The sequence below is a fragment of the Paroedura picta genome, chromosome 11 (genome assembly GCF_049243985.1).
Source record: "Paroedura picta isolate Pp20150507F chromosome 11, Ppicta_v3.0, whole genome shotgun sequence".
Lineage (NCBI taxonomy): Eukaryota > Metazoa > Chordata > Lepidosauria > Squamata > Gekkonidae > Paroedura > Paroedura picta.
Genome location: NC_135379.1, coordinates 21,909,354 through 21,926,864, shown reverse-complemented (window position 1 = coordinate 21,926,864; position 17,511 = coordinate 21,909,354). Strand labels below are relative to the sequence as shown.

General features: G+C 43.8%; 1 protein-coding gene across 4 annotated transcripts in view; it reads left to right on the top strand.

The window, feature by feature from the left end:
* Positions 1-17,511, top strand: part of SLC25A13 (solute carrier family 25 member 13) — a 110,107-nt gene that overhangs the window by 89,423 nt on the left and 3,173 nt on the right. For all 4 annotated transcript variants that reach the window (XM_077303648.1, XM_077303647.1, XM_077303650.1 and 1 more), the window contains 2 exons: positions 5,152-5,292; positions 10,029-10,167. In XM_077303648.1, coding sequence (XP_077159763.1) covers positions 5,152-5,292; positions 10,029-10,167 — 280 coding nt within the window. The remainder of the gene's footprint in view (positions 1-5,151; positions 5,293-10,028; positions 10,168-17,511) is intronic.

Below are 17,511 nucleotides of genomic sequence, written 5' to 3'. Positions count from 1 at the left end.
ACAAAGATTTTTCTTCCTTTTTCATTATACTAGAACTTGAAGCAGTAGACCTAGGACAGAAAAAAGAGAGTTATTCCTCACATTGGCTGTCTCAGGATGTGGAGATAGACAGAGGGGGTCCCACACATATATTCAGACTAGCTCTATGAGCTATGGTAGCTGACTGGAGCCTCAATATTTGAGGAAGTAAAACTGCTCAGTGCTGGTGGCTGAAAGGCAAGTAACAATGCCTCTAGCTTTCTTTTGGAAACAGGATGCTGGACTTGATGTCCCTTGGGCTCTTCCTCCCACCTTTTATTACCTCGGGCTGCTCTTGCTTTTTGGAAAGCCTCAAGTATGCCCTATTTTCAAGTAGACTTTTTCAGCATTTAGGTTGCTTTCTCCATCTTAAATGTTGCTTGTGGTTCAGAAAATCATTTCCTTTGAGGTCTCCAGCGAGTTCCTAGCATGGTTTTCCAAACTTTTTTGTACACACTTAGTCATAGTCCTTGTAAGATCTGAAATGTGTGGACAAGGGAAGCAAAGGAAAGCGATCCTTCAACATGCAGTGTTCTTCCTTGTTTAATTAACACACAATGACCTGAAAGTTATTATCTGAGACTGAAGCGAACAACCACATTGCTTCTTCCCCAGAGCTGTAAGAAAGACGGTCAGTGCTTAGCGAGTAATGCTTTTCTCCTAAGTGATCAAGCACTCTTTTGTCAGACAAAGGAGAAATACCTAGATACTTCTCCATTATTCCTTTTCTACTCAGGGGAGTTCAGAGAAAGGATGGAAAAGAATGATAGACATGTGTGTACAAGGTTATACTGCCATCGAGAGGTGTCTAGTGATATTGTTTGATTTTTTTTTAAGTCACTGAATAGCATGGGGGGGGAAATCCATTAAAAACACAGTAACCTACAATATTGAATGGATGAGGCATATTCGTGGCTGTCATGTTGTGTGGTCGTCACATCCCATAACAGTTCAACATTTAGCCTCCAGTCATGTCATGCAAAGAATATTGGCGGTGCTTTCATGGTTGAAAAATAACTGTCTGACATTGGAATGTAGAATTTGTCGTCAAAGAATGTTGCGTGGAATCATTGCTGGATAGAGGGTTGTTGTTTTTTTTCTAGGATCTTGCTGAAGTTTTACAGTAACACCATTGCGAGTATGAGAGTTTGCCCTTCCTCCAGCTTGTGGCTTCAGTCTCTTGTTGGGTGTGTCTGTATGATGTTTCCATGTCTTCCTACCTCCAAGGAATTTTAGTGGCATCTCAAAGCTCTCAACAGTCTAAAGCAGATTAGACTGAGCTATCTAGTGAGCTTTATAGTTGACCCAGAATTTGGACCTGGGGATTCCACATCATTTCAGCCCTTGTATTGCTTCAGCAAATCCAAAATACCATCATTAGTATGACCTCAGGATGTGTTTTTCTTTCTTTTCTCTGACTATGCATCCAGTTTGACAAATCAGGGAAATAGTAACACTTCTGGGTACAAAATAGTAAGAATGCTACCATTGCTACACTTCTTTGTAATCCAAAGTGCACAGATTATGAAAATCTGGCAGGGTGTCCTGCCAGTGGTTGTTCTGATCCTGCTTCTCGATCTCTAGTAGTGTGGCTGACAATTCTTACATCTGCCAGTGACTGGTCATCTATTACTTGGCTTGTTCTACTTCCAATGTTACTCCGTTTCTCAAAAAGTTATCCTAAGGACTTACAGTTTGAAACATAAAAAGATTTAATGCCACTGGTGGAATGCTACCTTCCTGCTGTAACTAAACATGTATTTGAGTCTTTGGTGGTATTTAGTGATGGGGAAAACTTTCAAATTGTATAAATTACATAAAGGTAGGAAGACTCAAGTGAGTAGCAGTGTTGGTCTGAATTAGCACAACAAAATTTGAGTCCAATAAATCTTTATAGTTCTTAAAGGTGCTATCAGACTTAAATTTTGTTATAAATGTAGGGAGCTTGCTTAATTGCATTTTGACCCTGCTTTACAACCAAAAATGTATTCCCAAAATGATGAAAGCCAAAGTAGTTGTTGATTAAAGTATAATTTAAAAGGTGCTTATGGAAGGGACTCCCGGGGTCTGGATCTGGGCTCAGTACCAGGGTAGATAGCCACTTCCTTGAGTTCTTCTGTCTTCACTGACAGTAGTTGGTCACTGGGAAGATGTGGATTCTTGCATCTATTGGATTCTTTTGCAGAGTTGCCTCAACCGCTGCTAGGCATATAAAAGACTGAGAAGCTTTGGCAGGTCAGAAACCCTGAAGTTTTATTTAGTGGCAGGGCTTCTGAGATTGTGTCAGGTTCTACTCATGCAGTTTGAAGCCTGGCTTGGCATGTTTGGGGCTAGAATCTTGCTTTTAAAATTTTAAAAAGTGAGATTTTCAGTCCATCAAATTACATTTTTATCCTCGGCTTTCTCCAAGCAGCCCCTCCCCTTTTTTTATAATCCTCACAGCAACTCTATGAAGTAACTGAGGCTGGCAGAAGCAGTGATGGGCTCAAGGTTGCCCAAGGGTTTCTAGCAAGAGTGGAGATTCAGAGCACAGTGTCCCAATCCCTAGGCTGGCTCTGCTATACCATGGTGGCCCTCAGCTTTAAGTCTCAAGCCAGATTCTTCACTTTCCTAGAGTTATGGAATGTCAATAGCCTTGACTGTAAAGGCATCACTCAATACAGACTACTCTCATTCAGTCTGCCTTTATTCTTTAGATCGTTATTTAATCTTCTTGGCTTGCAAAGTCTTCAGAGTAAGATTGGGAGTGGTGAATTGATTTTTAAAATAATAAATGATTTAGAGCGTCCCAACAATTTTTCAGAGTTTGAGACATCAGGAAGAAAATTATTAAGGGGAGACTTCTTGACTTAATTATTTCAGTGTAAGGATGATGTCCATAGTTGCAGCTCATTAAAGGAAATAGAAGGAAATAGCTCACTGCATACCAATCATGGAAACTGCTCGAAGGAGAGCCAGAGTGGACTTGGAAATAAAACTTTGGCTGGAGATCAGAAACAAGTGGCTTAGCCTCTCATAACCTTGAGTACTACCGTTGATTTCAAAGAGTTTTAAGGTTGGAATAGTCATCCTTGCTTTATTAACACAATCCATCTGTGTCAGATCCATGTGCTTTGAGGAAGCGCTGAGATTCCTCGTTTGAGGGTGATGGCACATAAGAACTGATTAAGGGTGTTTTATTTTCATGTTGGCAAAAGGGGACCACGGCCTTTGGAGCGTTTTCGTTTGCAAATTGACTGGGCCACCTTTGAGAGGCACATCTGTATTATTCAGAAGTGTGGCCGGAGTTTGGAATAGCAATGCTGCTGTTGTCCTCTTGATTTTCTTCCTTTTTGAGCACCGGCCACATAAACAGCACCGTTTCCTCTTCAGAATGTTGTGGGAGGTGTTTGGGAAAATTCTTTTCGCAGCTTACCTACAGTTGTAAGAACTGTTAGCATGCAGAGATGGAGTAGTCCAGAACTCGACTACAACTGTTGTACAGCAACAAAAATAGAGTCCAATAGCACCTTTAAGACCAATGAAGATTTAGTCAAGGTGTGAACTTTTGAGTGTGTGTGCTTTTCCTCAGACTAAATGAACAAACATCATAACCGCCTAGAGCCGTACGGAAGGGCGGTATAAAAATCTAAATAAATAAAATAAAAATAAATAAATTGTGGAGATATAAGGCAAACTAGTAAACTGTGTCATAATACCCAAATTAAGCCAAATGATGCAATATGATAATTCTTTGCTAAAGCAGTTAATCAGTCCTTTTGTACAAGCTTGTGCCCACAAGCTTAGTAATCAAACCAGGGCAGTCCTTCGCCTCCTTTAGAACTGTATAAGAACTTGCCTTATAATTTATTTAGAGTTTGATTTCTAGACCACCCCTTTCCACAGTTGAGACTCAGACTCTTGGTTCATCCACCTCAATATTGACTCTGCTCTAACTGGAGCAGCTTGCTGGCACATGGGACAGGAAAAGGTCTTTCCTGATTTCCTGATTCCTCCTCTGGAGCAGGAGATGCCAGGGATCAAACCTGGGACAGTTTGCATGCCAGGTTGGTGTTCTGCCACTGAGAGGCCATGGCGTCACTTGTCGTCCAGCTCTAGAAGGCTTAGCAATCACAATACACATGGCCCAGAAAGTCTATTCTGAAGGAGAGGAGGGAAATATTGTGAGACTTCTTGTCCGGACTACTCATTACATTGCCACCCTTCAATACTTTCATAGTAACCCAACAGAAAGTGAATTTCACTGTCTGATCTATTTTAGTCTGCCCAGATGCTGTTGTTTTAAGGGCTGTTGGCAACAGTTCATGGCTAGCTACTTTAAGTAAGTATCCAGGGTTTTGTTTTTTTGTTGTTGTTGTTTTTAAGAGCAGTAAATGCAGTTGTTAGAGAAATGTTCATTTCTTGCTTCAGTTCTTTCAGTGCTGGGAGCAGGAGGAAGAAATGGAATAAAATAGATTTTGCCTTGTGCACAGAGAAATGAGGTTCAACTCAGATTAGCAGCAGTTGAGCAAAATGCCGTTTGAGGATATACAAACTTTCAGTTCAGTAACTTTTTAAAAGCAGAGGAAATTAGCTGTTGTAAATACATATGTTCCACAGAATGTTTTGAACCAGTGCCAAAACTGAGGGAGATCCCCCACAGACCTTGTTACGGAAGAAGAATGCGGCAGATACTGCCAAGCAAGCCCCAGTTCTTTGACCTAGTTAATAATTCAGGTTTTGTTTTAAAGAAAATGTTTATTAGTTTCTTTACGCTGCTTTTGGCTTGTTGGCATAGTGGAAGTAGATGTTAATGAGTGTTTCCTTTCGGCATCATTGTCTGTTGATGAACTGCAATTGCATTTGTTTATCTTAGGGCGGCTCGGTTCCCTTTCTTTAACTCATCATGTCGAAAGGCCAGTAGTTTGCAATATAGAAACCAATTACAATTAAAATACCTAATTGCCTGTAGTTTATATTTCAGTGCAAACAACTAAGTGCTGCCGCTCAACCTCTGTTGGGGAGGGGGGGATGCGGCACTAATGGCAACGCGTCAGTGCAGCAGGCAGAGGTTCTGCACCGGGTGCTATTTGATGGGCTCATTTACCTCTGCTGCAGTGCTCACCTGTTGCTCTTGCTTTATTCCCCTCCCAGGCAGGAGCATCGCAAGTGATTTTCACCAACCCGCTGGAAATTGTCAAAATTCGTCTGCAAGTGGCTGGAGAGATCACCACTGGCCCACGTGTTAGTGCCCTCACGGTATTGCGTGACCTGGGATTTTTTGGTCTGTACAAGGTAATAATAGATTTGTGTTTAAGCCTGAAATGAAATGGGATGCCTGCTTTGGAAACGGTTTATTTCTTCGCAGAAAATGCTAGCTGATGCTCTCTGTAGCCACAACGAAGGAAAGAAATCTCGTGGAGCTGTTGGGAGGATAGAATGGAGGGGAGAACAATGTGATCCCCTTTGGGAATGAAGAAAATAAACCAATAAGCGATGGTAGGTGAGGTTTCTTTCAGATTTGCATGACAGATGTTTTCGTGCTGAACGAACTAGCCACCAAACCCGGGAAACCCTATGAGTTAAGAATGTTTTCAGTTTCACTAATTAGCATTCCCTGCTAAAGAATCTTGGGCAGTGATTGTTGAGCAAGGCCTTTCTCAGCCTGATTTCCTGGCACAAGTTGTTGAATCCCAAAAAGTAGATTCACCAACCTAGAAAGCTTTTTCCCACAGTGGACAACCAGCACACCACACGCCAATGAAATCTATGGAGGCGAAGCAATGAATAGGTGCACAAGTGTGCAGGCAAAGCCAAAAATAATTATTTCCCAAAGTTGTCACACAAAGCATGCCTCTCTAAAGTCAGGAAGAAGATTAATTTTTTTTTAATTCAAGAGCAATATTGATTTCCTTCATATTTTTGTTTTGTGTCAGCTAAAATCCAGTTCATGAAAGTAGATATTTTATATAGAAACTAGCAAGGAAGCCCATTGCAAGCAGGAATGCAATGGGTGCTAGGACCCAGGGGACACTGGGAGGTGCAGATCTCTCTATCTCTCTGTCTCTCTCTCACCCTCTCCCAGTGCGTGCCTCCACAGGAGCCATAGCAGGTAATGAGGGCTTATTCTTAGGAGGGAAGCAGGGCTGGTCAGCAGCTTGGAGCAGCTCTCTCACTCTGTCTCTCCCCCCTATCCGTCGCAGCAGGGGCGGCTCTCTCTGTGTCTCTGTCAGCAGCTTGGGGCAGCTCTCTCTGTGTCTCTCTCTCTGCCACCCTCGCAGTAGGAGTGATAGGAGGAATGAGGGCTCAGGTTCAGTCTGGCAAGGCTCTGTGTGTCTCTCTGAGAGGAATGTGGCTAGCGTCTGAGAGGAATGTGGCTAGCATCCAGGGAGGGAGGGCGGGAGCTGTAGGGGCAGATCCAATCAGGGTGCAGCCAGCAAAACTATTCCAACTTGGCCCTATTCCAACTTGGATAGCCAGACACGTTCCACCCCCACCACCCCCAGGCTGTTTCACAAATATATAGAGGAATGATGGATAAGTGAACCTTCTTGCAATGTTATGCTTTTAGTATTTGCCTCTTACCAGTGGGCAAACTTTTTCTGGCTTTTAGCTACCAATCTTTTGAAAATGTACCTGAGAGTTGCAGTCTGAATTATGTAGCAAGGGTGTAGAAATGAAATGTATCACTTACTGATGTAAGCCTGATTATTTCTTGAAGAAGAAACAGTTGCTTGTGAACAGGAACACAAACTTAACATGTTGGTAGGAATAGAACGAGAAAAAGAAAAGTGTCGCTTATTCCATATTGGAAGTTGAGGGGTTTCTCCTTTACAAAATAATTTGTTTGAGAAGTAGCAATGAAGCCCCGAGTTGATTTCTTTTCCTGTTTGTTTATTTTTCATTCAGCTTTCAGGTTGTCGCACATATGCTGAACTAGCAAAATCATATTTTAGTTCAATTTAATTCCTTATCTGGAGCAGCACATTTTGGGGATTTGTCAGTGATATAAAGGTGACAAGGTCTAACTGCTTTTTTAATTTGACAGTGCAAGCTAATAACCCATTTCAAAATATGGCCCAGTAGTAGCTTGCAGTATGCATCAAGGCATGTTCTATGCTACATGTATATGAGAGGACCGCGATATCAACTGTTTATAATTGACTAACACGAGGAATGGAGACAAATCCTCTGTGACATGCAGAGTTTTGAATTAAACTTGGTATTTTAAAAAGGGGGACCAGAATAGCCCATCCCTGTATGCAAGCTGCAGTCTCTTTCTCTTTCCCTCCCTCCCTCTCAAATCAGGGTTGTTGGTTTTTCTGAAATCGAGAAAGGTGAGGTCGAAGGAGGGGGGCTGCCAGGTAGTGGGTAGGAGGTTGTTACACTTCCAAATCCAAAGGGTTAAGTTGCTGGTGGAACCCAAGAAGAATGTTAACGGATCAAGAAATGACATGCTGCCTATTGTTTGTTGCTATAGGATCAAAATAACAATTATACATGCCAAATAAATTCTAAACCTGTAAGGCCGGGAAAGAGGGGACGGCAGTAAGTACAGGTGCCAGAAGCATTAAATAACCCTCTCAGACAAGGTGCACCACTGTTGTCTTGAATTCTGCGAGGTCCTCTCAGTCTGGCATCCCCCCCCCCCTTTGCTAGACAATGTGCATTCACTGCAGGAGACTAGGTTAAGCCTGCGTCTCCCAGACCTTCTGGCTCCTTGTGCCCAACCCCGACACAGAGGTGCCTTTGTGAGTATAATTACCCTCCCTTGTAGTCGAAATAGTTTATTTAGATCCCCCCCCCTTTTTTTTTTGCAGGTAGGGCTAGAATAAGCAGGAATTAGCATGCGAAAGAACCTGCCCTAGCCCTGACTTTCTGAGTTGATTATCCAAATCTTCCGACAACCTGGGGTTCTTTTTCTCCATCGGTTTGTTCGCCAAGATGCAACCCAAGATTAAAGGCTTTGAAGGTTATTAACAAGATTGGCTCCTCACCTTCAGTTGGCGGGCAGGGCAGAGAAGCACATGCTTTTAATGCCTCCTCTCTCTCAGAATGCCTCCTCTCTCTCATGCCCGGCAGGTCTGTGCTTGGGCTGCTGGGATAAACTCGAGCCAGGGATTCTACCTGTTGACCCAAAGGGCTGCTTTAAAGATGCTTGTTCGCCTTATAGTGCACTGTCCCTTTCAGTAGGGTGTGGAGAAAAGCATGGGGAGGGGGGGACCTGCTTAATTCAGAAACAGGCTTCATTGCGGTTGCTTTACATTAACTAAGTTTTTTCTTTTTTAGCAGTTCAAGATATATTTTTAGCAGTTTGAGAGCCATTCCCCCATAGGCCTTCCTAATTGGCATTAGCTGGTTGTAGTGATTAACTTGGGAGTTAAATGAGGCCTGCCAGAGTTTTGGGGCGATGGACTTTAGACCGTTGAGCTATTGGAATAGAGCCAAAGTTGGTAGTTTAATAAAGTAGATCCTGGTTTTTGATCCAGCTTTATTTACACCAAAGCCAAGTAACTTGGAAAGATATTTTTCTCTCTTGCATCTGGAAGGCGTATTGCTGAAGGGCGTTTTTAAAGCACGTCGTTTCTGTACTCCAAAAGGCATTTGCTTCAGAAATAAGAAGATGGCTCCATGGACAGAACAGTTGCTAGCCCATCTCATTGTTCATTTTAAGAAACAGAAATATATCTATACATGTCATTGTTCGAATATTCTGGAGGCTCAGGAAAGAAGACACACTGTTGTCAAACCGTGAAATATCTACTCAATTAGGCAACTGCCTGCATGCTTGGTTCTCCTCTGCCAGATTCTTAGAGAATGGTACGCTCGAGCTAAGACTCTGGGGAATGTACACAAGAGAGGCCGTGCCAAGAGTTGCCTACTTGTGCCTCTTTGATGCTGAAACCCAGTAGCGTAAAGGTGATACTCCAGGCTGGTCTTGGAGTGGAGCACAAGGAGAGGTGTATGGAAGGCCTGAGCTCTTTTAAAACTCATGAATAGCACCTTGAACTATAACCGGAACGGAAGTCGCCTGGCATTTGTTGCCATAACACAAATCATGGCACAAGTCCAATAAACTGTTTTAAGGCAAAGACAACGGGGAGGTTCTTCTTCCTGTGGAATAAGTAACGTTTGAGATTGGGGAGTGGGGGATCCTTGTTCGTCTCCTCCTTTGCCTGCCAGACAGTAAAACAGATGGCTTTGAATATGGCTTACCCAGTGAATCCAACCCATAATGGAGTCTGTCTCCCTTTGGAATGTGCCTGTCTTATAGAGGCTGCAGTTCAGAGTCCTGGTAAGGATGCTGAAGCCTTGTTTTATATTGTTGCCAGGTGGTAGCCACAGGTATGTGCAGAAGGACTCAGACAAGACCAATTGACCTACAGTGTAAATCAGGCATTGGTTTCAAGATTGTTTATTATGCTTTTCTCACCAGTGGGGATCCAAAGCCAGTTTCAGCAGCATTCTCTGTCCTTCCTTTTTTAACCCTTACAACACCCACCCTGCGAGGTAGGTTAGGCTGGGAATGTGTGATTGGCCCAAGGTTACCTGAAGGGCTTCCAAGGCAGACGGAGGATTCAAACCTGTGTCTCCCAGTCCAGCTTTCTAACAGTGGCTTAATGTTTATATCAGCATTGATGTAGGAGTTGTCCTGATCTAATTTGCTTGGGAGACAGTTATCTGTGTTCACAGGTCTTTTCTGCATATCAGAACACTTGACTGGGCCTTGGCAGAAGAAGCAGAATTTCATGTTGCCTGTTTTGTACTTATCTCTGCCATGCTGGTTGTTTGCTTCTTCCAGGACTGCCCTGTTAGAGACTAACCATGTATCCATATGTGGGGAAATTGGGCTGCCAGCTGAATGGTGTGTGCATGGCTTGGTTTCCTCCCTTCTGAGTGTAATCTTCTGTGATCTTAAAAACAGCACGTTGCAAAATTTGAGCACTTATCTGGAGTGTGTCAATTTTTCAGTGAGACTTTGGGCCATGATGAAAGCATCCTGCTCACGCAACTTTCCTTTCCATTCCCAGGGAGCCAAGGCCTGCTTTCTCCGCGACATCCCCTTCTCCGCCATTTATTTCCCTTGTTACGCTCACATGAAATCTTGGTTTGCAGCTGAAGATGGGCGGGTGAGCCCTGGATATTTGCTTCTGGCGGGAGCAATAGCTGGTAAGCAGTTTTTTCTTTGTTGTGAAGTTACATCCCTTGGCTTCTAGAGAGCACAGTGGCAAATATCTTGCAGATTGGCTGGCAGTGAAGTGCCTTAAGTTGGAACCAGTTAAGTAAAGAAATATGAATGGTCCCTCCCCCCTTCCCCCGTGCTTATGAGGGGGGATATCAGCATTGTCCGTATGCTTGTGAATACTTAGCAGTAGTAGATATAAGGACAGCAGGTCCATGTTCGGGGACTTCATGTGCCTTTTTTCTGCTAGCACTTTACCTGAAACTGGTGGCTTCCTGCAGATAGCACATATGAAATTTGATGCAGCCAGAAGCAGAGCAGTTTGTAAAATCATGCTGAGGGTTTGGATACAAAAAACCTGTTCCAGTGCAGTCCTGTTTGGGACCTGCGCACACGCAGGTCAGCCGCAGAGAATCGGCTTGCGAGCTTCCCACTTTTTCTAGAGTGCTTCCCCTCTCCTCTGACAGAGCCAAGAGCAAGAATTTTCCTGCCCAAACGGTCATGTGGGAGAGGCGGGGCCTCAGTCTTCTCTTCACCATCATGGAGAGAGGACGCAGGTCTTCCAGCTGTGAGTTTTCATTGGGTTTCTTCTGCCCTTTCTTCTTTGCAAGTGTAAGGTTTAACAAATGCTGCCAGTGCAGACTAACAAGGCCTCAAAACAATGAGCACAAGGACTCTGTGCTCTTTCTGAGTGAGGGACACACCAGCTCCAGTGGTCTAGCATGTCACCGTCTCACACCTAAGACCAGACATGAAAGGCCTTCAAGACTGAAAGCGGCGATATGGGAGAAGTCCCTTTCCATATTAGACAAACCCACGGAAAAATCTTTGAAGCAGACCCGCACTCCCTCGATAGCGTCAATCCCTGCAGCTCAATCTAAACCCTTAGAACTGAGCCTGCCACCTCCAGGGACCTTTTCAAAGCCTCCCACTAAGAAGGCAAAAAAGAAAAAAATCAAGGCATATCACTTCTGAGTCACCCAAAAGATCAATACTACCTCGGTAGCAATAATCAAAATCACCAGTGCTTGATAATTTACCTCAACATTGCTCGTCATCTCCAAATTCTCAACACCATCGGCCCTCTCCATATTGTCATTGAAAGTCTGAATTGTTTCTACACCTGTGTTCAGGGTCACCTTGGTGCCAGGAGTCTGCTTCTCCTCAGGCTCAGATGGAAACTGTGCCTTGACACCTATCATTGAGTATGCTGCAATGTTGATCTTTGTCACCAGTTCCTCCTTGGCACTGATCCTCATCTCCTTGACATCAAACTCTGGATAGATATCGATAACCAGTGTGTCAAGAGATCCCGAGGACACCATCCCTATCATTAGGATTAGCTGTTTCCCCCTCATTGGACTATGATGTGGTGAAGTTCCAGCCTCAGTATCTTTGGTCTCAGAGCATCATAGCAGAACACCAGGCAGATCAAGAACCGCCACCCATTCCATGATGGGTTGCTCAAGGGCCCTAGAGTTACCACCCTCCTGGGTTTATGCCTCCATGGCAGTGGGATCCAAATCACCAAAGTGATTGAGTTTAATGCTCTTGTTTGGATGCTCTTGAGTTTAATGTGTATTTATTTTATCTGCTAGGCATCCCTCCTTAACATCACCTTTTTCTCTAACTAAGATGAGATGTTTTGTCTGTTTTCCAAAACCCCTTGTTAGAAGAAGTAGTTTTTTATATATCCTGCTTTTCAGTATCTGAAGTAGTAAAGTAGTAGTAAAGTAATAGTTAAGTGATAGTAAAGTACTAGTAATGTTTTAGTAAAGCAGTAGTGAAGTAATAGTAAAGTAGTAGTAAATCAATAGTAAAGCAATAATGAAGTATTAGTAAAGTAATAGTAAAGCAGTGGTGAAATGGTAGTACAGTAATAGTAAAACAGTAGTGAAATAATAGTAAAGTGGTAGTAAAGTAGTAGTAAAGCAGTGGTAAAGTAGTAGTGAAGTAGTAGTGGTAATAGTAGCTGTTGTAAAATGAACCTGTGTGGCTTTAACAGGAAAGTGGCATCTGCCCACCTCTTTCAATTTTGCACCAATGGAGCAAGCTGTATGAATGAAGCTAAAGCTTGCATATGGCAGGCAGTAGGGGATAGATTTGGAACAATATCAGCTTTTTGTAGCAACCCACTTGTACTACATGTTAGGAGGTTCCCCCGAATCTTAAGCAGTAACTTTTCCATTGGGTGCATGATTTGCTGTTGAAACTGGTTGCTACGATCTTGTTCCATTCACAACCCACTGAAAATAAATTTCAAAACTAATTATTGTAGGTCACTTAAAAGTTACCATTAATACCTTTTCTGTTCAGACAATTCAGAATCTACAAGTTATTTGTATTCATTACAGGCATACATTTATGTCTAGTTGTAATGCTTATAATTGATTTAATGCTAGACTTCTAGCATTTGGTTTAAAAACGCAAAGATGTCTTGCCAAGTCTTAGTAACCAATATAACCACTGGGTGTGCTTACTATAGTAGCTATTTATTTGTATATCTAAAAATGCCGAACTGCCTTTCCTAATTGCCTTGTTCTCCTTCCTGAGCGTCCTGTAGCTTTTGGACTTCTTATAGCAAGCTGTCTAGAAACATGCTTTCCATTGCTGCCCCTGAAGATTCAGGTCATTGCGATGCTGGGAATATTTATCTATTAATACTGTGTAATTTCCATGGTGATAGGTACTATATGCAGGACTGGAATTTTGCAGTTGGCTAATCACACATGCTGAATTCAGTTTGCTGAGTACAGCTTTCCCCCAAAAGTTCTTTCCACCTTGAAAGGACAATATTGTTTCAGAAAATATCACTGAATCATAGCAGAGTATGAAATAATTATCACCCTCTAGATCAGTGGTCCCCAACCCCCGGGCCGGTACTGGTCCGTGGATCATTCGGTACCAGGCTGCGGCTCCTCCCTGGCTGCTGCCTCGGGGGCTGCCCTGCCACTCTGCCGCCGGCTCACCTTTGGTGCTCTCCAGTGGCCGCCATGGCTGGGGCTCCCCCTTGGCGTGGCAGCTACTGCTGGCAGCGCCCCCCCCCCAGCAGGCGGCGGGAAGTCAGGGGCGCTGGCAGGAAAGCAAGTGGAGCAGGGGCTCAGGTGGCGGCAACGTCCCTCGGCAAAAGACTCCCCAACCCCCCGAGCCTCAGTAAAATTGTCAAGCATAGACCGGTCCCCGGTGATAAAAAGATTGGGGACCACGGATGTCCTGGATGCAAAAAACAAAAGAAAAATCCATATTTGGGACTTGTGTGTGCTGTGATTTTTCATCTCATCCTTGCTTAGGAGAGACTGGATAGATTTGAAAGCTGAAGTAATGATGACAAACATCCTTATATCCAGGTTGTTTCTTTTGGATTACCTGTGTTGGACTGTGCGGATGGCTGATGGAGTCTCAGTTTGAACTGAACATCAAATATTTGAATATCATTTCAATACAGAGTGTTACGAGTCCTTCCATTCCTCCACAGCCAAAGGGAATTTAATTCCCAGTGACCACACCCCATCCCACCACCGCCCAGCTTGAGTCCATCTCTTCAGCCACACACACACACACACACACACACACACACACACACACACACCCCGAACGAAAATGGTCCAGGTCATTTTTGTTATCTGGGGTGCCTTCAAATCAGCATACATTTAAAGCAGTGTACATAAAACACCTGCATACAAATCTGGATGGCAGAAGAGGCTCAGTGATTAGGACTGATAATAGAAGTGTAATGGCTTTAGAAAAGGAAGGCCTCTTTTGCATGGATTGAAAAGGCACGGAATAAATGCTGCTTTTCCGTCCTGCTGTGAAGCTGTTAGAAGGGCTGTGTGTGTTGAGTTGCCGTTCAGAAATCCTCTCCTCGTTCACTTCTGGCTCACTTGCCGCCCTGGCAGACTCCGGTCGTGGCCTTTGTGCCTTTTGTTTTCTGAGCGGCTGTCTCCTGGCTAGGCCACTCTTCTTGCACAGGGGGAATTCTCTGGATAGCAGTCCTTGGGAGACTCTCTTGCCGTTTACCCCAGCATTTTTCTTTTTCTTTTTTTTCAATCCTAAGCATTTCCCTTCCTGCTGCTGCTGCTGCTGCTGGCACAAGTTGTCCTTCGATTCCCACCTCATCCATTTACTCTCTGACCGGGGAGGGGGGCATAATCACAAGACTTGTTTCTGTCTTTCCTGTTTTCTCCCAAGACTTGAAAGAATGCAACATGAAAGAGAGCGCATGTGTGTTGGGGTTGGAGGAAACCAGTTCCCGGAATCCACAGATTCCCTCACCAATGCCCAAGAATGAGGCCTCTTCTTCAAGGTCATGGCGCAGAGGCTGCTAAAGATGCCTGTATCCTGTCACTTCTGGTACAGCCTGCTAGAGTCGGGCAGCAAGAGCTGGGTTGCCAATGAGCAAGAACGAGCCTTGGGGAGAGGCGTCTTTGCAGATTGCTGTTTTACTGCTCACACGGTGGTGTGGTGGCTTCAGCCACCCTCTGTCATGCAGCAGCATTCCCACAGATCGAGGCCCTGCATGTAGGACTGAGGTCCCGGTGCTCGGTTTTCACTCTGGGAAAATACCATTTCAGATATAAAGGCGCACCTGCCTGGCAGCTGAGGCCCTCTGTCCAAATGCAGCAGTCGCATGATGTGCTGTGCTGCAGTATTCACAAGCGCCCTCTGTAAAAGGCCTTTGGTTGCCTGCATCGCTCTCAGACTGTCTCTGCCAATTCTCAGCTGTCTTCTGCTGGCATTTTTTTGGCTCTCTGTCCCGTCACAATCTCTGGGATCAAAGGAGGGGCCACCCCTCCACGGAGTGTTCCGGCCTACAATGTTCAGGCTCTCCTAGTATGATATATGAAGCCCTGTATCTCATAGATGCTAATGAGTATGAATAGGCATAATTTTGGCAAAGTATGACAGTATTTGAACAAACACAATAACTCTGTGCAGCTTTCAAAATTGTATAGGCTGTAAAGAGAGTGGATTTAAAGCTGGGCCCTTGGTGAACCCTCCATAATGGAACAAAACACTTTCTGAGCTCTGCGTCCTCCCTCGCCATGAAACCGAAGCCGGTGTGTTGAGCCAAGTCATTTCTTAGGTTTTCTAATTTTTCTTTCTCTGCCCATTGTTAAGTGATTGCAGACTGCGATAACCGTGTCTCTTTGAAGTTCAGCCACAGAAGCAGCCCCTCATTATCAGTAGTGGCCGATATATGTTAGAAAATGCGCACAGACCGTGGATTTTATCCTGTGTGCTCACTAGGTTTCCATGTTAGGTTATCTCGCTTCACTAGATTACTCCCAAGGGCCGTGATCACTCATCGTATGGTACAAAACCAGGAAAGGTACAAAAGACATTTACAAATACTTACAAAAAATAAGGAAGACAGGTTAACGGGGAGTAAAATGATACAGGGGAGAAAAGGAAGCCAGAGTTTTATGTCGTATCCTTTTATAATTAGTATTATATATGTGAATATTTGTTCAAATTCAAGCCATGGTGGAAAAATGCTTCAAATTTTGGTTCAGATTGTTATTATTTATACGGGTTTTTAAAAACTAAAAACGGGTTTTTAAAAACATGTATATCATGTCACTGGATTATGATGAGATGGGCACATTTAACTCAGTTGAAGGTGTCTGGACCCGTAGGGTTTGGAGCAGACTTGGGTTGCAGTTTTAAAATAATTACAGATTGTTGTTCTCAGAAGATACAGAAATCATTTGGGAATTGCATTGCAAAAGTAATGGTTGGCTCACACTCACCAGTTAACTCCCACCACCACCACCGCCTCCGTCTCCCCATAGCATGCAGGGCTCTTGGCCGGCTTGCGGCCAGACCACACTTATCCGGACAGCCCTATTTCTGTCAGCTAGTGCCACCATGTGATGACCATCCTTGTGGAGATATCTGTGTAGATGTTGTCTTTTCAAGACTTTAACTCCTTTCAAGAGCCAGAGTCCACTTTCATGAAACTCTAAGCTGAGATGAAATGGATCTTGCACGCTATTTCAAGGGAAAGTGTGACCATGTAAAGCCTTCCTCTGCCAATCCTTCAAATGTGAAAGTTCACACAATGTGTTTTCCTTTGTGTTTTTCTGGGGCTTGGAGAAGGAGCGGTTCCTATTTTAGTGATAAACACCCACTTCTACATCGCTTTCAAAGCAGTCTACAAAAAAAAAAAGTGAGATGGTGTGCTGGAGCCAGACCACATTGGTTTGGACAAGAACGGTTACAGAATTATTAAGCTTTAGAGGGGGGGGAAAGCAAAGGAGATTTATGCATCTCCATCTGACCAAGTTGGTTTGGAACTGATGCAGAATGGAAAAGTAATAAAATGAGAAGAGACACTGTCTTCTGAATACAGGCTTGCTTTATTTTTGTCTGCCCTCCCCCCTTTTAATAAAAACATGTATTTTATTAGATTTGGGGGTTTTGAAAACTGGTAGCTGGAATCCTTAAAGGAATTGCTCCTCTGAATTCAGGAGTCTGGCCTCAGAGGTAGTGGGGACCGTGGGTCTTCGGATGGTTTTCATATTCCATTGTTTATCACCCACCATAAGTCTTCTCGTCAGACTTTTTGCTGAGGATATTAAGTCCTTGAAAAAGTGCATGCATGTTGTTATACCTGCCTGCCTGAGGTTAGCAAGATACTTCACAGGGAAAGCTGAGATTTCAGAACAGAAGGGCAAATGCCAGAACCCTCCAAAGAATTGACTTTTACCTCCAGAGAGTGACCTCAGGAAAACGTTACATTTATTGAACACTGCTGTCTACCTCCCAAGTTTCAGAGCACAGAATACTGAGCGTTCCATCTCACCAAAGTCTTGTCAAAATCAAGTACATGTGTGATTACAAGATCCACTTTGTCCTTCCCTCCCCTCCAGGCTTTGAAGTAAATATTCGTAGTTCTGAGCTGGTGATACATACTCTGGTAGACTTTAGTATATAAGTAGCAAAGTATGGTTCTCCTGAAAGTCTACCGCTTTAAAATGCTGGTGGAAACAGACATATTGGAATATTTCAGCCACATTTTGAGATAAAGTGAGGCATTGCAAACTGCCTTCAGCCCTCTAGGGCAGGGGTAGTCAACGTGTGGTCCTCCAGATGTCCATGGACTACAATTCCCATGATCTCCTGCCAGCACTTTCTGGCAGGGGCTCATGGGAATTGTAGTCCATGGACATCTGGAGGACCACACGTTGACTACCCCTGCTCTAGGGAATGGTGGAGTAAAAATCTAAAAATCAGTAAATAAATGTTGCTCCATTATCACCTTCCAAAATGGCGCAGTTCTAGGGTGGGGGGGTGTAGTGGAAACTGCCGTCGAGTCACAGCTGACTTAC